The sequence below is a fragment of the Schistocerca americana genome, chromosome 2 (assembly GCF_021461395.2).
Source record: "Schistocerca americana isolate TAMUIC-IGC-003095 chromosome 2, iqSchAmer2.1, whole genome shotgun sequence".
Classification (NCBI taxonomy): Eukaryota; Metazoa; Arthropoda; class Insecta; order Orthoptera; family Acrididae; genus Schistocerca; species Schistocerca americana.
In genome coordinates, this window is record NC_060120.1 from 533,002,700 (window position 1) to 533,028,954 (window position 26,255).

The window sequence follows — 26,255 nt, forward strand, 5'->3', positions numbered from 1 at the left end:
TCGTGCTCCCCGAACACAAACTGCCACAGACAAACCTTGGTAAACAGTCTGAGTTACTGGTTTGCACAGCTAACATTACTCTGAACATAACTCCTGTGTCGAAGGCTTCCATTTTCAATAAATATACACGCCTCTGGGAGTTAATTTCATGCGTCCGCAGAAAGGTGCAATAGATTTCTCCCGTGTGTTTTGGGTCCACGGATTGGCGGAACTCACACGTTTGTTAATGGCGTAATCCCCACATTTCAGGCCGCTTCCTTATGACATTTTCTGGCAGGCGTTGCAACACGTCCCTGTAGTACCATCGATTAACAGTTTGTCCCTGCGCCACGAAAAAAAAAAAAAAAAGAAAAACCGCAGAGCCACGTCTAATAAGCAGTTATAATTCTCATCAGCGCGATCCAAAAGCTCTTCACAGGTAGCGAATCGAATGTCTTTCTGGTCTTGACTCATGAGCCGTGGGACGAATTTGGAGGCAACACGATGCATTCCAAGATGCTGTGTCAGCATTTCATGCCGTAATCCAACTGAAATGTTTCATTCTTCTGCAGTCTCTCGGACAGTCCATCCTCTATTCGCAAGTGCAGTTTCGTTGACGGTCCTGATACGAGTGTCGTCGGTAAACGTCGAAGGGTTTCCTGAACGAGGGTCATCTTTAACTTCCGTACGGCTATTCTTACACCGTGTGAACCATTCGTAACATCGAGCATGGCTTAAGCACTCATCACTGTAGGCTTCCTGCATCATTTGGTGTGCTCTGTAAAGGTTTCCTAGAGTTTCACGCAAAATTTAATGCAGACGCGTTGCTCCTCTAACTTTGCCTCGTCGAAATTCGCAAACTGCCCGGCACAACGCTTTAAACACTACAGACACTACTGAACAGACATACAACAATGTAACTTTCGGCAGTTACACGTTAACACAGGCGTATGCAGGGACGCCAGCCGCATTTCGCTCCAGCACACCACTGGCGCGAAGTTACGAATGTTCCGGAATTTTTTCAACAGACCTTGTATATTGCCGACACAGACTGAAGCTAGAAATGAAAAAAACTTACTAAAATGAAAAGGCACTGTGAGTCGTCATCTGATGGTGTTGACTATACTTTCTTTTTTTTTTTTTTTTCAATCTGTGTCCCCTGATTTCGGGAAACTTTGTAACAGGCATAAAAGCTAACTCTTGTTTCTTCTGAATGAGTAGGTGGACGTATCCGAGAAAGATCGTCGGGAGTTTGCTGATCACATGGGCCTCTTCCATCACTTTAAACACATTGTCTACACCTATACAGAGTTCACCATCCACTGCTACACCATCGACGATGACTGATCTATCTTCAGGTCCAGCAACGTTTCTTCTCAGTACTCCTCAGTCTGAATTGTATACAGTCCACTTTGCGAAACTGAAAAGAACTCTTGCACCAACTTACCTTTTGTAATGAATAACTTCTCAACAGGAGAAGTAGCAAGTAGAAATTTGTATCCTGATTCGTCAGAGTAGCTGATAGAAGTTGCTCCAGAAAGTGGAAATTGTCCGTACTCATTCTGTAGAATTCGGGGAATTTGTGTTCATGTTGGGAGAGCTCACGAGAAACTATAGCTGAATAATGTTTGGTATTTATAGCACTGTACGGGGCACTCAGTACTTCCTTCTCTTTTTCAATTTCTTGAGCTTCAAATAATGATAAGCCACAAAACCTCCTCTCAGAAGATCTCATGATTGCGACTAAAACAGAAACGTGATTCGTGATGTCTTGTCGTTTGTCGTATGGCGAGTCGCATCCTAGTGCGAATACGAGTGTCGTACCGCTAAAAAAAGATCGCGTCGCGACCCTCATTTCAGCGTGTCTTGTCGCATATCGTATTCGTCTCAGTGTGAACCGCGCATAAGAGAAGATGCGGAAAATAATGACCACACAATTAAGACAGTAACCGTGGGACATAATTGCTGTGGGGCGACTAGAGCAATGCTCTGAGGATAAGGTGCCTCTGGAAATAACAAAAAAATAGGAATAATGAGAATGAAGGAAAGAATGAGTGGAAAGATGGCCTTCAAAACAATGACAGACTGTTTTGGAAATCATTCAGACGTAAAGATATGCGAATCATTTACCTCCTTTACCCAGGCCAACGATCAATCTGAATTGGTTCAATCATCAGTTAATTAGCTATACAAAGAAAGGCACTAGATGTGCGCAAGTGTTTCGGCTGTAAGGCTATGACGGAGCATCCGCCATGAGAGGCGTGCACAATTGTGTGCGATAAACAACCCACTCACAATTTGAATGTAGTCCTTAAAAGCGCTATAGAGGCTAAGAGACTAATTAAGAAACAGCCTTGAGAAGGATCTGCAATTCTTTTTTGTCAGAGCATTTAAGATTTAAAAACTTGTTCGGCGAGTAATTTCAAAGTAACGCTGAAGACAACGGATGCAACACAGTAGTCTGACGGATAAGAAACTGTTTATACACTTAGAGATTCACTGACGTTCTTAAGACTCTGACAAACTTAATTCGTAAGAGTAAAACCTTTAACGAATGAAGTTTAGCGATAGATCTAAAAAAAAAAATAAATGATATTATCCTTTTCAGATTTGATACAAATACAAAAATATGATATTACGAGTGCTCTTTTCAGATTCTGTACAAATTACCAGAAAGAATTAACACGTCACCATTGACATACCACCACACCACGTAGTCTAATGGCATAAACGTTGCAGGTGCATAAGATTTAAGATACGGCCGTATTCTTTTCAAAGGAACCATTCCGCCATATTCCTCGAGCGATGTGGTAGGGCGAGGGGGGCAGGGAGGGATTACGGTAAGCCTTAGTTTGGGAGGACGGTCTGGGATTTGAATCGCGTCCTCCCGAGTGCAGTAACATATCACTCGGCTGCCGTGAGAAATAGCTAGCATCAAAGGAACGTAACACAAAGGACTTGACGAAACTTTCAGCATCTGTGAAAAATGAACCACTGACTGTAAACTGACTAAGAAACGAATTAAAGCAGTAGTGAAGTACTTCTACGAGCTTCACGAGGACGAGAGATTGACAGAGCCCTCAAACTGATCTTACAGTGATACTTTTTTATCCGATGGTAGACAATGCTTGTTCGCAACTAAATACCTGGCTTTAAAGAATGAAATACATTACAGACGCATACGTAACAGTACAATCTTTTTTCTTATCGCCTGTGGCGAATACATTAAAAATGAGAACTTAGGTTTCTCAGTGACATTTCTTTTTTAAAGATGTCCTCATGTATCTAACACACCCACGGCTGTTACAAAAGCTGAACGTTCATTTTCAAAGATAAACATTTTTTAAGAATATTTACGTTCTACAGTGAATTAGTAATGGTTATCCGGTTTGGAAACATTATCAGTACGAGAAGCGTGGGACTGGCGAGAGAGTGTAACAGAAATGGTGGAAAATCTCAGCTTTCAGAACTCTAAGCAATGCGCCGCACATCTCTCAAGAACCTGCAACACTCCAAAACTCATATTTCAGCCCCCTGCGTACCTATCCCCTAGAGATTGTGCAGATAAAATTACGGAAATGACAGCTGGCTCAGAGGAGCAGAGGTGTTCATTCTTCCCACGCTCCATCCGCGAGTGCAAGAGGAACAGACTTTGATGTGCGGTTCAGTAAATAATGGCCTCTGTCACATAGTTTACGGTGATTCACAGAGTACAGATGAAGATGCGGATGTATTTCAGCTACGTAGAAAATGAAAGAACACGAAATATTGATCTTTCTAAAATAAGGGGCATTTTGCACTTAGGAGAATGAGAAAAAGCTCATTTAAGTAAGAAAAGAGTTTGCGTCATCAAACGAATACATTTCATCATCAGTTTACATTTGTACGTGGGCGTTCAAACTTTCGTGCTTCTTTGAAATTATCTACTCATTCATTTAAGTTCTTCTGGGTCGCAGCGTGAGATAGGTCTTGTAATGACATTATAAATATGAATTCAAGATAGCAATTAAATAAGCAAAATTGTTAATAGGTTTATCGGTCCGAAATATAAAAATACGTTTTTCAACACTTTTTGAAATTCACCCCCTAAGGGGCTGAAATAGACGCTGAAATTTTTTTTAAAAATAAATCGTTATATTACAACATTTTTAAACCTAAACGGAGAAAAACACCTTCCAGCAACCAGAATAGCGTTTTGGTCAGTTGTACATTCGGAAAAGATCATGATTTCTGGCCTTAATTAGCGTGAAAAGTTCAGAAGGCGTTGCAATTTATGAACTAATCAAAGGAAGCTATTTAACAGTCACCACGACAAATCGGCTTTGTCAGAATTGCATAGAAAAAGAAAGGGCTCTTTAATACGTTAATCACCACGGAGACGTGAACGAGGCAGCGGGCGCTAAGCTAGTAGACAAGAAATGTATACGAATTTGTTGCTGTAACTTCGCAACCCATCCCTGCAGCCCCCAAGGCGGATACATAGTATGGTAGTCCTCCACTCACCATCCATGAAAAAGGTTTCGGTTTGGAACTGCAGATAATTGGGTTAGAAGAGAAGGTTGTCTAAAAAGGGCATTGCACCAGTGGACTTCTTATGGAGGAGAATGGAGCAGCTGGGTATCGAGTGCTGATGTGGCCGACACTCGGCGAAGTTATTCCTCCTAGAATGTTCGAGAATTCAAAACAGTTCTCATTTATTGTTCAGTCTCAGTTGCACATTTTAATTAAATCTCACGTAATTGAAAATTGCAACTGAGACTAAGGAATAGATGAGAATTGTTTTAAATGTAAATCCAGTTGCTGATTCTCTCGAGACGAATAGGTCGGCTATACCGATGTTCGAAAATATTGGAGAAAGTTGTAGAATGTTCAAGATTAGTATAGAATCTTCCAGAAGTTTTGAGACTGTTTTAGAATGTTCTAGATTTTTTCACAATGTTTGAGAATGTTCTCGAATGTTCCTGTTATGGTGGGTATACATTCCAGCTCAGAAAGGTATATATAGGCGATGGAGAGACACATATGTCAGTATATTTTTAGTACTCGATTAGAGTGAAGCAAACAAAAGTGAAAGTGATACAAAGTTAGATTTTTGAGCACGACATACTAACATTTTTATGATTCTTTGAACGTTCATTTTTAAGATGTTTCGAATGTTATCTAGTGATCTGGAATGTTCTCAGAAAATTAAAATAAAGACCAACTGAAGTGAGTATTTTTCAATTAGAAGAAGTAATAATGGTATCGTAGACTTAGGCATATGTAGACACAGTTGCATACTATTAGCAGTAGAAGCGATAACAGTGATAGTATTTTTCATGTGGTTATAATAATTCCATTTATTGCGACTGAATCTTTTATCAGTATATGACGAAAGATGTTCCACTTATTGATGCTTTAGATCAGTGATCTAAAATATAAAGAAGATTATTTAATTATACTTGTTTTGTTAGGAGATCAGTAGTGAGTCTTGTCAGTTCATTTAAATGATCTAACTATCTACAAATATGTGGTTGCGATTTAGCACTTACATTTATTTTTCTGTCCTTTTATTTATCTAAGCATTCTTTCGTCTACTAGATGGTCACAGTACAGGTTCCCACTTGATATGTTACATTTATACATTACATTACACGTAACCTATATTATTGCAGACTGCACATGTTCTTGGATAGATTACAATTGTGACATGTATACATGTGACCTATTAATTGGAAGCCAGTACTGTATCCATCTAGTAGCTACAGAAGAACACAAGGATACACGAAAAGGACAGAAAAATGAATGTAAATGATAAAACACAACCATATATTTGTAAGTAGGTAGATGATTTAAATGATCTGCCAAAATTACTAGAGATCTAACAAAATTTGTATAGTTAAATAATTTTCTTTATATTATAGACCATTAATGATGCCAAACATAAATAGGCGAAACATGTTTGATTCTGCACAAATAAAACATTGAGTTGTAAAAGAAGGATTTTTCTTATCTGCGTCATAGATACAAATGGTCCATAAAACAATGTCCCAATTACAGATTTTAATACTACTAAATGTAAGCGTTGTAGGGTGTTGGGTCAAGGCCACAATTAAAGAAAAATGTAAAACAGTTTTAGATAAGTGCATGCACGAGAACTGCTATGCTGTTTTCGCACTTGCAGCGCAATATATGCAAAATGGCGCCTCCTGAGTGTAAAGTGTTTTGTGACCTGCAGCTTGCTAAGAGTGAATATGTGATTTCAGATCAATGTGAATTTTGTTTGAAGTTTAATTGTGATCCCTCATGTGGTAAAAACATCTTCGGATGCCACAGTCAATTGTAATCGACCAAATGTGCGCGTAAAGGGAAAAAACAAGGGACAACCAAAAGTGTCTGAAGTGGATGCTGAAAACATATCAACATCATAGTCCTAAGAAGTCTGTCTGGAAAGAAGTCTTGAACTTCAGTTGCCAAAGACGACAGTGTGGAAGCTTTTAAGAAAACGTTTACACACGTCTCCTTTGCGGTTACAGTTGTACATGCTATAAAGACAGATGACTATAACCGAGCGAGGTGGCGCAGTGGTTAGCACACTGGACTCGCATTCGGGAGGACGACGGTTCAATCCCGTCTCCGGCCATCCTGATTTAGGTTTTCCGTGATTTCCCTAAATCGTTTCAGGCAAATGCCGGGATGGTTCCTTTGAAAGGGCACGGCCGATTTCCTTCCCAATCCTTCCCTAACCCGAGCTTGCGCTCCGTCTCTAATGACCTCGTTGTCGACGGGACGTTAAACACTAACCACCACCACCTCCACAGATGACTATGGTACGTTATAGCTTTGCAAGTGGAATGTTGCAATGGGGAGATGGTTTTCTTGATTGTGTGGTGTTCAGTGATCAGGCAACTTTTCATCTAAGTGGGAAAGTAAGTACCCATAATAGCCTATTCGTATCTGGAGGTCATCACTTCCTCATGAACCTGTATGATATCAAAGAGATTTTCTCCGCTGTCTAACAGTACCATTCCTTCAGTCCAGTTACAAAAAATATATTATAATGATGTAAACTGAAGTATATGCATTTCTTTGTCAGAGCTATCTGATTTGTAAATGTCAAACAGAATGCGATGGGAAACAGCGATGTAAGATATCGGTTTATAAAATGATTGTTGCATTACTCGAAAACGATTTCGATACTGATCTTGATTTTTCGAAGAATCTGCGGCTCCTCTCGTCGCCCTATTATACCTTAGGCGATGAGTATTGAGGTATGGGTTTATAAAGTATAAGCGAGTATATTAATTCACAGTTTGAATACATTGTGATTTATTTCCCAATCCGCCATAACTTAATGAACTTCGCTGTAAAGAGAGCTACAGTTAAATGAATACTGATTCCAAATGGGAGAGTTTGCAATGCATTTCAACTTCCACGTATCATTAACAGTTGTAGAATTAGATAAAAATGACATTCATTTTACACACTGACTTCACAGCAAATCAGGCAAAAATAAAACTCCACTCCATAACATCAGCAAGACAAGATTGTTCTTCTCGAAAGCTGAACGAAGACTTTCTTACATGAAACACTACAGGCTAGAAAGATAACACAACTCTTTCCTGCAAAGCACCAGTGGAACATTTTTACAGCGTTTAAGCCTATGTCTTTCCAAAACTAAAAATAAGCAAATTAATTCCAGCATATATTTGTTCTGTAAGCTTGAGTTAACTCTTACCGAGAAAACTTGATTCAGAACGTGAAAAAAATTTATAAAAATGATGTAATTATATTATTTTAACACCATTTTGGAACGGTATATCTGCGATCAAACATTGCAGAACGCCAGATATGTGCCAGATACGGGTGAAAGAAGCAAACGGAATTTACTGGATAATTAACTTCTTTAAAATCAGAGATAACAATAGGTTCCCAAAATATTGTGTAAAACATGAAAAAGAATGAAATTATAAATGAATGTTCTCGTACAATACATCGATCCTATAGACTCCCCAACTGAACGTCAGAGTTTAAGTTTTCGAAAAAAATAGTTGAAAAATGAAAACGTAAATTTAATTAATCGGGATCGGCATCGTAATATACTGTTGAACTCAGGTCCCTGACTTACAGATTCTTTATTTTTTTTCCTCTGAAGCTACTGTGACATTTGTGGCTTACCTTCATATGTTGCAAAAATGGCTCTTTTCCCAATTAGTTGGCGAAACTGAAAAACTTATTTGTCAACAAGATGGAGCCCCTCCCCAGTGGCATCTGTTTGTACGAAATGGTTGAACATCGAAGTCCGTGACCGTTGGATTGGTCGTAATGGTCAGTATGACAGACTATTTTCCTCTGTCCCCATGTTCACCTGATGTCATGCCATACGATTTTTTCTCCTTTGGGGCTTTATGAAAGATCGTGTAAATGTTCCGCCGGTACCTAATGATTGGCCAGGATGAGGCACGGAGATTAATAGGCCATTGCTTCCATTACTCCAGACTCGTTAAGAAAAGTGTGAGAAGAATTGGGGTTTATATTGGATGTACTCTTATGCCGTATAACTAAACGTGTTCATATTGAACATTTGTTGGAAAAACTAGACTAGTTTACCTTCAATTTGATGTATGATTTGTAGTAAACAGTCTAAATTAAACCGTTATAATCTACCATTGAAACTGACATTCTTTTATCGACACCCTTTATAACTGAAGTACCAACTGAGGAACAATGGTTCTAAATATTAAAAATAGTAATAATGCTATTTTGCTTTATTTTATACCGTAGCGATTTTATTATTTAACCGAAAATGGGTGGAGAAATGTAATTATAGATACAAAATTTGGCATATTGTACAATACCATGTAACAGGCCATTATGTATAAGTAAGTAAGTAGTCTCTCATGGAGTGAGGGTATATGAGACTTTTTTCAATGATTCATCTGTCTGGCAAGGGCGGTGAGCTTGGAGGTTTTTTGGTATTGTTTAGAGGATGATTAGACTGTGATACTCCCTCGAAAGTCTAGGTCATTTGAGATAGGGCTGGAGGTGGACGAGGAATGGAAGTCTGCATGGTGTAGCAACTGTGACATGCCCTCTGAGACTCTTTAGAATCTACTTTACATATCAAACACATGTGAACGATTGCCATAATTTGCAAGGATGTACGCCAGTCGTAGAGCACATATTCACTGAAACGGCTGCCAAAAAGACCTTTAAGGAGTTTAATACGGTCAAGATGACGAGCATTCCTGCAACTGATTTAATGTAGCGCCGGTATCTATTTGAAAGATCTGAACAACATTGAATGGTCTCTACATTTTTTATGTAAAGCAATCAATTTAATCTTAATACAGTTGTTTAAAACTTAATTTTCCAACAAAAATCTTTTGCAAGCAGAACCTGATATACAGGATGTAACAAAATTAAATGGCACAAATTGTAGGACACATTCCTTACACGTAGACGAAGAAATTATGTTATATGAACATGGGTCTGGAGAGGCTTTGTTTCCATGTTACAACTCATTTTCTCCAACTCATTAACACTAAAATAAGGAGGGGCTCCACTGAGCATGACATACATGTTTTGTCGCACAGCTGAAGACACATCTGCTGACAGATCAGATAGAACATTCCCTACGAAATTATGATAACTTTGTCTCTTGAGCCCGGGTGGAAGAAAGTGAGGCCCGACCAGTCATCAACAATGACGGCCCAAACATTGACAAAAAATCTTTGTTGATGACTTGCTTCAACAGTTGCTTGAGGATTGATGTCTGCCCATACATGCTGATTGTGAAAATTTACAATCTGATCTCGTTGAAACGACGCTACATCTGTGAACAAGCACCGTTGCACTAAAATTAGGGTTGACGCTTTGTTGAATAAACCATTCGCAAAAGAATTTTTTTTAAATTTGTGGTAAGGTCCTGTGGGACCAAACTGCTGAGGTCATCGGTCCCTAGGCTTACACACTGCTTAATCTAACTTAAACCAACTTACGCTAAGGACAACACACACACCCATGCCCGAGGGAGGACTCGAACCTCCGAAAGGGAGAGCCGCGCGAACCGTGACAAGGCGCCTGAGACCACGCGGCTACCCCGCGTGGCCGCAAAAGAATACCCGTGCAGGAAAATCAGCTGCTGATAGTGCCTGCACGCACTGTGTCTGGTAGGGATGCAGCTGCTCCTCGTGTAACACTTGCCAGAGAGTCATGTTGTCAACATTCAGTGTCGTCGTCAAGTGCAAGAAGAATTGTCACCTCCCACTGAAGTGTCCTCGTCCCTCTAGACCTCCCCCCAGTCGCGAATATCAGGATTAAATGCTAAGACGACGATCATTGGCTTCAAATGTTTTCCTGTTTACGCACCTTCGTCCTGGAAATCTGTCCTGATACACACACTGAACGTGAGCACCATTGCTGTCAGCCAATTCATACATGAAAAGGGCATGTGCCATCTCCACATTTTTGGCAAATTTCCGTTGTACGAGCCAAGTCTGTGATCAGCTCTGCGAAGTAGCCCGTGTGCTTACAACGGTCGTACTGATCGCCAGAATAGCTGATGTTATCTGTAAACAAGGAATGGCGAACGTCGCGTGGCAACAGGGAGCTGTATAACAAAATACTGGCTGTGCTCAATGTAACCAGACGTCACCTAGAGTGTCTGTTCCCCATGATTCGGCTTCTAAATAACAGAGTCGGTGACGGATGGATACATAGAAAAGGACCAATTGCTTGGCCTCCACGCTCTCCGGACCTAAATCCACTGGACTTTTATTTATGGGGGCATTCGAAAGCTCTTGTGTATGGAACCGCAATACAAGACGTTCTACTAGATGTTCAGACTCTCCGTGCCCGTATTATGGAAGACTACGAAAACATACGCAATACTCCAGGGATACGTCAGCGCATCCGAGATTCACTACGACTGACAGCTGATGCATGTATCAATGCCCAGGACACACTGAACGTCACCTGAGGGAAAGGTTTGCAACTGGTATACAGTTGCTTGCCGTTCGTGTGTGTTTCCCATGATTCATGAGTTGGAGAAAATGAGTTATAACATGAAAACAAAACGTTTCCATACCATGTTCAAATAATATTATTTCTTTGTCTGGGTGTGAGGAACGTCCTGCAATGTGTGCAGTACATTTTTGTTACAGCCTGTATATACTGAGTTTTTTCTCAGTTTCAATAACTGATTTGCAGTAAGCTCAGCACTACGTTTACGACGGACATTCATTTTTTTCGCAGCCTATTTCGGTTGAAGAAATGTGGAATTCGTTGTGGGGCATCGTGGAACATTGCCCCTTCAGCGCCTATAGTCTCATGAAGTTCCGATATGTGGCAGCACTATACATAGACTTCAAAATGGCCTCTGTAACAAAGGTGCGTTCCAGGCAGAGAGCTGTCATTGAGTTTCTTTTGGTGGAAAACCGGAGCATCGAAGATATTCATAGTCGCTTGCAGAATGTCTACGGAGACATTGTAGTGAATAAGAGGACAGTGACTTGTTGGGCGAAGCGTCTGTCATCATTGCAACAAAATCGCACAAACCTGTCCGAACTCACGCGTACCGGCTGGCCGCACACAGCTGTGACTGGTGCATTGTTGCAACGTGCGGACACTCTCATTCGAGGTGATCGACGGATCACAGTCAACCAACTCGCTGCTCAACTGGACGTCTCTGTTCATAGTACTGACACACTCGTCCACCATTTGGGGTACTCAGATGTGCGTGCTCGATGGGTTTCTCGCAGCATAACAGAAGACCAAAAGAGCGATGAAGGATGCACTTCGGGAGAAGCAGTACGTGGATGTACTCATGTAAAATATACTACAAGCGTAGTAGATGAGAAACAGAGATCAGCTGTGAAATCACCAGTTGTTTTTCCTGAGAGTAGGTTCATTTTATTACCGCCTTAACATAAGTACTAGCGGGTGTCGAATGATTGAACAAAAGTGGAACATAAGTTTATTATTTTTCGACGTAGTCTCCCTGTTGCTCAACACACTTCCTTCAGTGGATAGAAAGTGCACATACTCCTCAGGGGGGAGGGGGGGGGGGGATCTTTTAATCGTGTGCACAGTCACTCGTGCACGACCTGATGCACCTTTTTCATCGGAATGAAATTTCTTTCTCTCATTGCCTCTTTGAGGGATCCAAACACGTAGGAATCACTCAGTGCGAGGATTGGTGGGTCTGACGGATGTGGCAGAATGTTCTGGAGTGAGCTGCTGTGGCACCCTCTTGCAGACACTTTGTGAAACTGAAGCACTTCATGAGTCACGTTATGTGTAGAGCCATGACTAATGTTCAGATTTGCGGCAGTTTTATCCACCACCACCCAGCGATTTTTCATAATAGCGGCTTCAACTGCTGCAGTAGACTGGTGTCACAATGGAGTGTACCTTCCCGGCTGCTGAGCGTCTGTCACAAAAGTCACGCCATTCCCAGATTTTCTACTCCATTCTTACACTTGCTACATGCTGCAATGATAGTCATTGATCACCCAATTGGATCTTCATTTACCAATGGATTTCAATAGGATTAGTATCTTCACTGTTCAGAAAACGCAAGACAGGACGCTGTTCTTTCTTGGTCCATGTCGCAAGTGGGGCAGCCATTTTCAAACTGGTACTGGACCGTGTTTCTCCCGTTTATAGTATACCGCCGCCTGTAGGGCATTTCTTACATCATTGATAACAGTACTGTCAACTTACAGTACTATGGCGCGAAATGTCGATTTTTAATTACACTTTTAAGGTTTTCATTTGACTCCCACTCAGAGCTCATATAAGATTAACGTTAGTTGATTGCAAACAGTGGCTGTGCAAATAATTTCTAACAGCTATATTTCTCTGTTAATTTATGTCTTATTTCACCTACTCGTATAGCATAAGGCACGTTGCACTAGTTTGCGAGACACGGAGGTAAGTCAGACCCGGGTCGAATCTACGCTGGTTTTTAGGCGGTTTGCCACGTTCGTTTAGGCAAATGCTGGCCTAGTACCCAAAATTCCTCCTTAGAGCAGAAAGTTAAAATATAAAAACATACAGAACGAAGATCACACAGACAGATGTGCACACTACTTCATTCCGGTCACCTTGATGCCTGTTGCGTCGGCAAGGGCATACGCCATAAAGTTAAATAATTTGTCAAATTCAGAAAAGGTGGACCGTGTCCTAGACGGAATAAGCTTTAGGGTAAGGAAAGAGGCTATATCTTGTCTTGTTTCTGATCCGTAAAGGTCATACTGGATGATGAGATGTATAATTACCATGCGTGCATAAATGAATGATTGTGTAGTGTGAGCTCTGCTTTTTGCTACAGTTTCGCAGAAAGCAGCATCAGCGGTGAGCGGGACGTGTGCTGGTCGCTATCAGCCATCGAGGTGATCAAAGTGGAGAACAACTCCGCCGTTGACTGGAGTCGCCAGAGGCCGCACCTGGATAGTTTCGGTGTCTACCTGTTGTACCCTGTGAAGGAGTTCCGCGCCTCCGCAACCTACCCGCTAACGACGTCAGCTGTGGCGACGACCGTCAATGCCACTTGCTGGTACCAGCAAAGGTTCGTAGACTCTCTCAAGAGTTTCCCTTTTCCATCTTTCTGTTCTTTATAAAAGGGTGTAGTCTACTACTGTCTGTATATCTAGCCGGAGAAAGATATTGATGTTCCTGTGTACAATTGATGTCTGGTCGGAAAGGGTAAGACTTCAGCACACAGGACAAAAAATTAGCTTACCGTGTAACGTCACACCTAGCGTTGATAACAGCCACTATTTGGCACGGAAGAGAATCCACAAGTTTCTGCAGATATGTCATCTCCAGTGAGCTACCTAATTACTGTCATATTGTTATCTGCATACCACCTGCTGTTCCAGACAGTACCAGACATGTTCTGTAGGATTAAGATTTCATGATACAGCGGAGCAGCCGAGGTGCGACTGAGTGCCTAAGTGCTAACCAAACCACGAACATGTACGTACAGCCTTGTAAGCATAACTCTTATCATCTTGCAAGATGGGAGTGTCCACAGTATTTTCATCATAACATATAGAAGAAATTTCTTTAAAGAAAATGCACCAGATAATTTCCGTCAATGAAAAGAGGTCGACGTGAACCTGAAGCGGAATGTGAACTCTGTGACATTCTTTGTTTTCTCTCTTCCTGGTCACAACGCCAATATGCAGAGAGTGTTCTCATTAACGGATTGCCCCAGAAGAGCTCATATCTCTTTTTTAAGTATGTGTTTGGCCACTACGGGGTTCCAGACCTTGCTGCTTCCTGTTCCGTACGGCAAGTCTACCTTCTTGTCTTTTTTTTTGTTTTCTCTCTACCTTTCCGTTGGATTTGCTACTTCTTCTCTATATTTTGCAGACGTGCTGATGAGGCAGGGATGGTCGCCTCAAGTGTGTGTGTGGGGGGGGGGGGGAGGGGGGAGGGGGGGGGGGAGGACGTCATACACCTGCATGGTGGTAGCCCCATAACCCTATAGGGATTGCACTGTTGGTGCCTCTGTTGGAAACTCCCCATGCAAGCCATGGAGTATGTGCTCATCATGGCTGGGGCATGGGGCCTCCAGGCAATGGCTTACTGGCCAGGTACCCATTACTGTGGCTGGGTGGAGTCCATAGAGAGAGCCCCTGTTTGGAGTGGATGGTACCATAGTGAAAAATTGGCACATGAAGTCAATCAAACTTCCTTTAATTGGTGGCCACTCGGCCCCAGTAGTCTCTTCTAGGCCTAGTCAAAGGCAGATTAAAATGCGGAGAGGTACGACCCCAAAATGTTCCCTTCCCTGACTACACCATGGGAGGAACGTAGGGCTTAAGGAGAAGGCGAGAAATACTCCTCCCATACTTAGTTTCTTCTAGGACGGACAGGCATTCCTTTTTGATTAAAAAGCCTTTGTCCTTCATTGAACGTCTCGAGAACAGATTTGGGGAAGAGGCAGCGATTTCAGAAATGAAAAGTGGCTCTGTTCTGCTTAAAATAGCCTCCCCCACTCAATCATGAATGTTGCTCGTCTGTGACAACCTGGGTCGTATACCTGTAACAACTACCTCCATGAAAGTCTGAATATGGTACAGGGTATCATTTTCCACTGAGATCTCCTTTTACAGACTGATGACGAGTTCACGCTAATTCGGAGTGATAAGGTGTGCATTTTGTCCGTTGTGTCCATTGGGGACCAAAAGACAATAGAGTGGATACCAGGGCCTTCATCTTGGTCTTTGAAGGTGATTCGTTGCCTGAGAGGGTCAAGGAAATAGTGTATCATTGTCTACTATTGTGTTTCCCTAAAAGACCCTGCTCTAGCTGTTCAGTTATACTGTATATGATTTAGACCACCCATGTTTCTTTATCTTCTACGATAAATGACAGAGATCATCAATGCCTATTAGCGTCAAAGTCATTTCACACTCCATATTTTCTTTTGCAAACAACAAACACGGAAAAAAGTACAATTTGTTTGTGATATCATAACTAAATATCCAATCAACTTTCCCATAAATGACCTGTTTGAAAATTCTTACATTTTTTTTACTTGTATTTTTATTTTTCTTCCACGTTGGTATCTCAAAGTCCATGATACGGAGCTTATCTTCAAGTGACATGGAAGAGAAACCACTCTCCCTAAGCCTCTGCACTGAGTTATCGAACATATTGACTTCACACTTTAAACACTGCACACAAGAATACTCACATTTTCAAAGTGAGAATTGCATTTCGGATTCTCCCATGTGACAAACGGTAAAGCTGGTTACAGTATTGGTAACGTGACTGCAACAAATAAGAAAACCTCCTGTTTATCGTTGCTGACTTGACTCTCGTTATTATGGAACTTTCAGAAATATAACTGCTCGTGGGGATCAACGACACACCATATATTATAAATTATAGATATGTATTAAGAGTCAGAATCTGCTATTTATGTGTTACGTTTGTGGAACAACTGGGAAGAAAGAAGACCTGCTCACAGGCCTGGTTCAACAGTAGAAGGTAAAGCAGGGGCTTTGGCAGATACACGCCAGTGCTCAGAGTAGTCGACACCCATTTGCCACCGCTCACTTCTCCGCCTCCATTAACGATCTCAGCGGCTGGAATGTTATCTCTAGGGATGCACAACTGGATTTTGCACGCCGGTCGAGCCGAGCACGTGAGCTGGCTGTACACCTTTGTGGGGAGGTTCATATATATTACTAAATAATTATCCGTCACAGAGGCAGGAGACTGGAGAGGAATAGCAATGGCCCATTGGCGAGGTTCAACGGCAGAAGATGGAACAGAGGCTCTGGCGGATCATCAGGACTCAGTTTGGAGCAAGATTCATCACTGAAGACAGTGCTATTCCAGTCAACGAAATTCCCGGCCGAAGACGTTCCTGGAGACACCTGTCGCCCACCATATGGCGGGCCAGGAATAATGGTCTGGGTTGCCATTTCATTTCATAGCAGAACCTCTTTGGTTGTCATCCACAGCACCATTACAGCACAGCAGTACGTCGACGATAATCTATAACCCATTCTGTTGCCGTTCATGGCAAGCCACCTTGGGCTTACATTTCAGCAAGGTAACGACCACCTGTGTACGTCTGAAGTAACTGATTTTTTCGTGAATGGCAAACCCTACCTAGGCCAGCTAGGTCGCCGGATCTCACCCTCCGCCCCTTCCACCCCCCCCCCCCCCCAATGAGAACGCTTGGAGAATTATGGGGGGCCTCCAACCAGCTCGGGAATTTGACGATCTTAGACGCCAATCGGATAGAATTTGGCACAGTATCCGTCAGGAGGACATTCAAGAACTCTGTCAATCAATGCCAAACCAAAGAACTGCTTACATATGGGCCAGAGGTAAAGCAACACATTACTGACCTGTGCAATTTGTGAATCTCTTTCTCTTGAGTAAATCATCCAATTTCTCCGAAATTGTAATCATTTGCTTGTCTGTATCAGGTGGCGCAAGCAAGCCGTCCTCTGTAGTTCTATGCTTCCCGTGGACGTCCACCGAGCTGCGCCGTCTGCGTGCGTTTTCCTCCTGATTCTGCTCTGATAATGTCGCATGGCCGTCTGTTTGTAGTTCGAGTCAGGTCTTAAAGTCATACAGGTAACAACTACAATGTACTCCAGTGAAGACAACACCGATATGATACTGATCTATGGGGAGATGCACCGCAATGCAGCCGAGACCCAAAGGCTGTATTCACAATGTTTTCCAACGTAACATCTACCTTCTGCGCATGAACCGAGGAGCTTTCCAGGTACAGATTGTCGTGAAAAAACAAATCCGCGATACACCCGCTCGTGCCCGGAACGTTACTGAGTATTTTGGAGCACATCCCACACACGGTAGGCATAGCTTAAATTAAAAAAACAAAAAAAAAAAAAAAACGCTTACATACAATGTAGTATAAACGAACCTGTTATCGTACTGTTGCATTTAGGTTGCGGCATTATTTGCACCTCTAATAGTAATAATAATAATACTATTAAGGTCATTATTATTAATATTATGAATTTCATCAGATCTCGCCCAATAATACCTATTCCTCGTCGTAATTAGGTCAAAGAAAAACTGCAGAGGACCTGGGTATATCGAGGTCTTCGGTACAAACGATTCTGGAGGAACGAAAATGGCATTCCTTTAAGCAGCACCTTGTTGTTGTTCTTGTTGTAGTCTTCAGTCCTGAGACTGGTTTGATGCATCTCTCCATGCTACTCTATCCTGTGCAAGCTTCTTCATCTCCCAGTACTTACTGCATCTTACATCATTCTGAATCTGATTAGTGTATTCATCTCTTGGTCTCCCTCTACGATTTTACCCTCCACGCTGCCCTCCAATGCTAAATTTCTGATCCCTTGATGCCTCAGAACAAGTCCTACCAACCGGTCCCTTCTTCTTATCAAGTTGTGCCACAAACTCCTCTTCTCCCCAATTCTATTCAATACCTCCTCAATAGTTATGTGATCTACCCATCTAATCTTCAGCATTCTTCTGTAGCACCACATTTTGAAAGCTTCTATTCTCTTCTTGTCCAAACTATTTATTGTCCATGTTTCACTTCCATACATGGCTACACTCCATACAAATACTTTCATAAACGACTTCCTAACACTTAAATCTATACTCGATGTTAACAAATTTCTCTTCTTCAGAAACGCTTTCCTTGCCATTGCCAGTCTACATTTTATGTCCTCTCTACTGCGACCTTCATCAGTTATTTTGCTCCCCAAATAGCAAAACTCCTTTACTACTTTGTCTCATTTCCTAATCTAATTCCCTCAGCATCACCCAACTTAATTCGACTACATTCCATTATCCTCGTTTTGCTTTTGTTTATGTTCATCTTATACCCTCCATTCAAGACACTGTCCATTCCATTCAACTGCTCTTCCAAGTCCTTTGCTGTCTCTGACAGAATTACAATGTCATCGGCGAACCTCAAAATTTTTATTTCTTCTCCATGGATTTTAATACCTACTCCGAATTTTTCTGTTGTTTCCTTTACTGCTTGCTCAATATACAGATTGAATAACATCGGGGAGAGGCTGCAACCCTGTCTCACTCCCTTCCCAACCACTGCTTCCCTTTCGTGCCCTTCATTGTCAAAAGCTTTCTGTAAGTCTACAAATACTAGAAACGTAGGTTTGCCTTTCCTTAATCTTTCTTCTAAGGTAAGTCGTAAGGTCAGTATTGCCTCACGTGTTCCAACATTTCTACGGAATCCAAACTGATCTTCCCCGAGATCGGCTTCTACCAGTAAGCAGCAGCTACAGTAACAAATATATGGAAACGATTTCCAAAATCGGGTATCCTTGTGCAGACGTCTCGTAAATAAAGTAGCCGCAAATCCGGATCACATCAGGCAGATTTTATGGAGAAATGAATGCTATTTCACGCCTCTGTCAATAGAGACAATACACATTGTTTGGATCGTGCAAACCCGCCTGATTACGACCACATCACTCGCGTGCAAGCGCATTGGGGTGTTAACGTAGGTGCTGCATTCTAGGAGACCACAGCAATGGACCAGTTTATTTGGCTCCCAGGCTAACTGGTCGACTGTATTTTCAACTCCTATAGAGCGAGCTGAACCTTGGGCCTCTCCTAGAAGACATCGCACTTCGGTTAGCTGTGAGGCACTGGTTTTAACACGATGGTGCATCACCCCATTAGTGTAGAGGCGTTCGGGAATATCTCAACAATGTTACAAGAACAAGAACGAAAAGTCATGCTTGCGCTTCAGAATCTGCAGCGATGTTAGGAGATGTCCGTGCTAATACCGAGAGGAGCTCACATCAATGCATCTAACAAGGCGGACATACATTTGAGCCTATGTATTGTGAATAATGCGGTTATAAAGATCTGTCAGTCCATAACGTAGGTTTAACGGAACATCATTTATTGTATTCATTAAATTCATTGTTCTTTATTGCAGTCAAAGATATAATAGCATTTATCTAATACTGCCAATTGTGAAGCACGAACTGGTGCATTATGTGTTTTTAATAAATTAGCTGTTATATGCTGATATGCCTTGAGAAAGATGATTAATATGCTTTGGCACTTGCGCGTATTGCTTTGGTCAGACACAATCACTCTTCTAACAGACACCTTTCTCGAGCCCAGAAATCGAACCTGGCAGCCCTCTTACAGCAAGCAAGTTTCATAGCTACCCGCAACGGTCGCAGGTTCGAATCCTGCCTTGGCCGTGGATGTGTGTGATGTCCTTAGTTTAGCTAGGTTTAAGTAGTTCTACGTTCTAGGGGACTGATGACCACAGCAGTTAAGTCCCATAGTGCTCAGAGCCATTTGAACCATTTGAACCATCATAGCTACAAACTATAGGACCAGTTATAGCTGTAAAGTGTTTGTTTTCACTGGTCTTATGTTTAGCAGGGTCTCCTCTCCTTTGTTGTGGAGTCCCCTTTAGTGGTCTGCTTACGCAAACCTTTCAGCGTCTATGGTATCCAAGATTAACTCTACCTATCCCATTCGGATAATTCCTTCATAGTGCGTCTTTTTTCCCCTTAGAGTGAATTACGGTGAAATGGAAATTTATTTGTGGTTATAGAGATTTAAAACTACTTTAATCCTCACTAAAATCCTTTGTCAATGTAATAGTTTTCGAATTGGCGCTGTCGTTGAGTAATGACTATTCACACAGTAATACAAAGTTAGGTTACAATATTAAGTACCATACTGGTATAAAAAGTATATTTACAGGACCTGTGACCCGTGAGAACACTGAATAATTCTAAAAATAAAAGCAAAGCCGAATTCTTGGGACAAAAACCTTGAACTTTCAGTTTATTACAGGTAACATAAAAATTTAGAAATTGCGTTCTTCAGAATGCGCTTCGTTTATTGCAGTGACTCCAGCTGTCAGATATTTCAATATTACTTATAATTTAATGATAGCTGACACAGCACCTTGCATGCGTTTATTAGAATTTCGTGTAGAGCCAGAAATATGGATCAAAAAGATTTCAAAATTGATTTTACTCATTCGAAAGTGATTTTCGAATGGAAGGTCGTCCTCGGCTGATAACTTCCTTATTAGCGGACTGCATGTTTTGCAAACGATTCCTACGAGATGCCCATTTCCATACACAACATTATAAGCTCTTCGGCTAAAAATAGCGCAACTCCTCACGAATAATTTCACTTGCCACCATCTTGGAAGTAGCGTAACCAGCTCGTGGAAATGCTAGCTTGCATGTAAGAGTCGTGGTGCGTGCGGTTCACTTATAAGTCATGCCTGTAGAAGCCCGCCTTAATCTAACATTGCAAAATGTTTTCAGTGTGTATTTTGTTAACAGCAAGAGAAAATAGACTTGTACCGGTAATGTAGTTTGTGGGCGGCAAGTGACAGCAGGAGAGGGGGCTTTCTTTATACAAATATAGTTTTAATGTTTAATCTGCAAAGTTTGAATAGTGATTGCAAAAGTAATTTCGTTGTGACTAATAGCGAAGTGTGACGTCAGCGACGCTGTACGAGCGAGACGGGGCCAGTTCTGCACGGCCTTTTGTGTCTCAATCGCGGTCGCTGTCGCAGTCTCGGCGGTGAGTTTGATTCAAATGGTTCAAATGGCTCTGAGCACTATGGGACTTAACATCTGTGGTCATCAGTCCCCTAGAACTTAGAACTACTTAAACCTAACTAACCTAAGGACATCACACACATCCATGCCAGAGGCAGGATTCGAACCTGCGACCGTAGCAGTCGCGCGGTTCCGGACTGCGCGCCTAGAAGTGAGTTTGACAATAGGCAACGCTGGAGACACATTTTCGGGCGGCATATCGGATGCGCCGGGTGTGAAAGAGTGTAAATTTTAAGCTATTTGTTAAACTCTATCTTAATTCATCATTCTAGGGCGGTAGCTGTTCGCAGACTGCGAGTACATTAGCTTTTGACTGGTGCAAAGGTTTGTCCGTAGGATGCCTCCTTTCTCGTGTGCAGTTGCAGACGGGCGGGCGTTTAAGGGTATACACAAAAATTTGCGGAAAGAACGCATGTATGTTTTCGTGTCCACATGTCGCCTCGTTGCGCAAGTTCCCTGCTCTGGATCCCCTTCTTTGCTTGGGAACTTGTGCTGCGTTTACTGTGATGAAAAGGCGACAGAAAAAGAAAACTCAGAAGCAACTGTAGGTAAAGAAGAAAATAAATAACAGAGATACGAGAAGTACAAAGCGACGACAACGATTTGTTTGCAGATTTCAGAAGAAAGTCACAGCGAGATCTTGTATTTTTTGCTTATGAAACTGCAGTGATGCGACTGGCAAAAACATTTCTTTACGGCAGCTGAAAACCACGACTTATTTACCAGTTTCAAATATTTATTTCGCATTTCAAAACAAAGCGTTTCAGGATTATTCCTGAAACTAAGTAGTGCGTAGAGGAGGTACTTACTCGTAATGTGATTGTTAATTAACTACAGTGCATCATTTGCATTTTATTTTATAAAAAATGTGTTTATGCAACTTAAATCATAAAAAATTACATACACATTAATATCCTCGGAATCAACGAATATGGGTATTCCATAGGCGCCGGAATTCACTAGAATGTAGGTTGTGTTTTTCAATTTTCTATGTTTTGCATCATCAGTGTCCTTCATTTCTGTTTCTAGTAGTTTGTTGAAGAGCTACACATTTGTTCAGATGTCAGGCTCGTCAATTGTGCTCACGGCCGGTTTAAGGCTACATCAATCACCACAGTCGTGGGTGGTCCCGAGCTTCGGGTGACCTGCCATGAGCCCTGTAAATATTTGTCCTTACTTAATAAAGTCTGATTTCCTGTTAAAACAAAAAAATCTTCAAATTTAGAATGGTAACAGTCTTTATTCGCACTACTCCTGCTGTCCAGAGTATTTTACTCTTGATTCTATTCTTTCTTAAACTGGGCAGCTTCGATGAATGCCACATCAGTCGCCCTGCCAGTGAAATGACGAAAACAGAGATTTCCATTTCTGTTGCAGTCGGTCACCAACCTGTGCAGAAATACCAGAAATGCTTGATGTCGCTGACCGGCGCGGTATGCCTTGCCTGCTAGATAAAGTGCGCCGTGTAGGCCAGCAAGTGGTTTGGGATTTCCACTGCTAATCCACAAGTGGGCGTGTTTGAGTTAAGGGCTGTAATGTTTTCGGTATCTTGATTCAGCAATTCAGTCGCGTGTGAAGTACGAAGGCAGTCTGTGGACTGTGTCTGGTGCTATCGGGACCTGTGATTTTTTATAATGCTAGCATATGGAATGGACCTTAAACACTAAAAGGTGCCACAGAGAGAAAACATAGTTGTGACATAACCTAAAATAGAGTAACGGCAAAAGGGTTCATTAAATAAATTTTTAAACTAAATTGACAGTGTTTCAGTGAATGTACAGCGTGATATGAAAGAATGTAGCGTTACTAAAGCTTCATTAGTTGATAATGCTGAAGATTCACATGTTCCATGCAAGCATGAAGCAAGTGGCTGATGAAGCTTTTCCACTAGCGAAAAATAGCTAATAACAGTGTTACTTAAGAAGAAACCGTAGCAGGCCAAGACCTTCGAGAGAAACTAAGGTCATCCAAGGAAGGCAACATCTTTCAGGTCACTGATGAGCCTAGTTATCCAGGAACGTGGCCAGATATTATAAATGAAAATTTTAGGCTGAGAACAATTAAGGAAGGTCCACAAGAAATTAGTGAAGAAAGGGTCACATTTTCTGTGGACAGGGAAAGAAGATGATGTTTTACTGTTTTTCATTGCTTCCGCCATCTTTCAAGTAATGAAAAAGTTCAGCAAATGTGGCTCATATAATCTTACGAGTCATTCAATTCGAGTACTGACACTATCACAAGAAATGGTTTAAGTGGCTGCCAAAACTTGTCAAAAGTTCTCTCTAACGACACACTGTACTGCAATCATACTACTGCAAGTGGAAAGAGCTTTCGCAGAGAATTAAAAACTGAAAATTATTTGCTCGCGCAACTCAAGATAAAAGTGACCAGAAAGAAAAGAGGTAGAGATGTGTTTTGTTAAGGTTATTTTCCATTATATGTTTCCTTGCCAAAAGAAATCTTCTATTAAGAGGCGACCATGAAATGTTAGAAAATCCAAGTAATAGAAACTTTTTAGGACAAACAGAATTAATAGTCAAGTTCGATCTTATATTAACTGATCATATTAATCGTGTGACTAAACGTGGAAGGCTGGTTACTTGGTTAAGAAAGGATTTACAAAATGAAATCATTACTATAATTTCTGATGAGATTGCATGTATCACGGAAGATATCATTCTCGAAAATAAATATTATTCAATAATACTGGACTGTACACCAGATTTAAGTCACAAGGAACAGTTAGGTGTGAGTTTAACAATGGTACAGGTGCTTTCCAAACCAGTTGTTTCTGAAGAACATTATTTTGGTTTTTTTAAGCGAATAGCACTACTGAAAAGGGTCTTAGAGAATTGTTACTACAGATAGAACCCGCACAGAATACCACGGCAGGTAACTGCACAGTTAGCAGTGCACGTATAGGGAGAGCGGTAGTGATGGAGGTTCTCTATTTAACATGTTGTGCTGACACAGTTACGAGAGAATTCTGAAACAGTGGTTTATTAAGTTTATTAAGTGAGGAATGGAGGAAAAGTAACGTAAGTAGCTTATGAAAAAGCACATTGTCAGTACAAAATAAAGATTAAATGTCTTCAATTACACTACTGGCCATTAAAATTGCTACACCACGAAGATGACGTGCTACAGACGCGAAGTTTAACCGACAGGAAGAAGATGCTGTGATATGCAAATGATTAGCTTTTCAGAGCATTCACACAAGGTTCGCGCCGGTGGCGACACCTACAACGTGCTGACATGAGGAAACTTTCCAACCGATTTCTCATACACAAATAGCAGTTGACTGGCGTTGCCTGGTGAAACTTTGTTGTGATGCCTCGTGTAAGGAGGAGAAATGCGTACCATCACGTTCCCGACTTTGATAAAGGTCGGATTTTAACCTATTGCGATTGCGGTTTATCGTATCGCGACAATGCTGCTCGCTTTGGTCGAGATCCAATGACTGTTAGCAGAACATGGAATGGTTGGGTTTAGGAGGGTAATACGGAACGCCGTGCTGGATCCCAACGGCCTCGTATCACTAGCAGTCGAGATGGCTGTAACGGCTCGTGTAGCCACGTCTCGATTCCTGGGTCAACAGATGGGGACGTTTGCAAAACAACAACCATCTGCACGAACAGTTCGACGACGTTTACAGTAGCAGGGACTATCAGCTCGGAGACCATGGCCGCGGTTACTCTTGACGCTGCATCACAGACAGGAGCGCCTGCGATGGTGTACTTAATGACGAACTTGTGCGCACGAATGTCAAAACGTCATTTTTTTTGGATGAATCCAGGTTCTGTTTACAGCATCATGATCGTTGCATCCATGTTTGGCGACATCGCGGTGAACACACATTGGAAGCGTGTATTCATCATCACCATACTGGCGTATCACCCGGCGTGATGGTATGGGGTGCCATTGGTTATATGTCTTGGTCACCTCTTGTTCGCATTGACGGCACTTTGAACGATGGACGTTACATTTCAGATGTGTTACGACCCGTATCCCTACCCTTCATTTGATCCCTGCGAAACCCTTCATTTCAGCAGGATAATGCATGACCGCATGTTGCAGGTCCTGTACGGGCCTTTCTGGATACAGAAAATGTTCGACTGCTGCCCTGGCCAGCACATTCTCCAGATCTCTCACCAATTGCAAACGTCAGGTCAATGGTGGCCGTACAACTGGCTCGTCACAATACGCCAGTCACTAATCTTGATGAACTGTGGTATCGTGTTGAAGCTACATGGACAGCTGTACCCGTACACGCCATCCAAGCTCTGTTTGACTCAATGCCCAGGCGTACAAAGGCCGTTATTACAGCCAGAGGTGGTTGCTCTGGGTACTGATTTCTCAGGATCTATGCACCCAAATTGCGTGAAAATGTAATCACATGTCAGTTCTAGTATAATATATTTGTCCAATGAATACCCGTTTATCATCTGCATTTCTTCTTGGTGTAGCAATTTTAATGGCCGGTAGTGTGTGTTGTTCCCAAAGCCATAGCATTTCTCATTTCACCAGCTATCGATGGCCCTTAAAAATTAAATTATTTCATTAAAAAGTCTGTAATTAGTGGAATAATACGCTAGATTATGAAGTTTTGTATAATAAACATAAGGCAAAATACTATTCTCTTTGTGTGCTATCACTTGCCAAAATCCCAAAGATGAGGAATGTTGTGGATATTTCACTCTGGTTTTAACACTGGCGTGACGCGATCGCAAATGAGTGAGTTACGTCAGATCAGTTTTTTCGAGATTGGTGACAGATACCTCTACCCAAGTCTAAAGAAAAATTCTATATGTTAGCTGAATTTAATACACAGCAATATATTATGTAATACGCACCAAACGCAAAATCATAGCGACATTTATTTTTCAGTGCAAATGTTTTCGAATTTGTTGCAAAGTCTTACTTCCATGTAAATATCACAATAACTATGACCCATAACGAAATGATGGTCACATCATCATGAACCTGACATATAATGCTATAAGTAGCGCAAAAATGAATTTTTTTCCGAATAGTTTCCATAAAATCGTTTGAGAAAGATTGCAGGCCATGCACCTCTATTCTGTCATCGCCGACTGGCTGAAAGGTGGCAATCATTGTCGGCCTCCCCTTCTGAACAAACGAATTAACTCGCCCAGCGGTTTAGACTAAAATTGGTCACTGCGTATC

The 26,255-nt window shown here is 41.6% G+C and overlaps 1 protein-coding gene across 1 annotated transcript in view; it reads left to right on the forward strand.

The window, feature by feature from the left end:
• LOC124594752 (toll-like receptor 2 type-2) overlaps positions 1-26,255 on the forward strand; it is a 173,830-nt gene that overhangs the window by 89,977 nt on the left and 57,598 nt on the right. Inside the window, exon 3 of the mRNA XM_047133136.1 lies at positions 13,295-13,531. Within this exon, the coding sequence (XP_046989092.1) occupies positions 13,295-13,531 (237 nt within the window). The remainder of the gene's footprint in view (positions 1-13,294; positions 13,532-26,255) is intronic.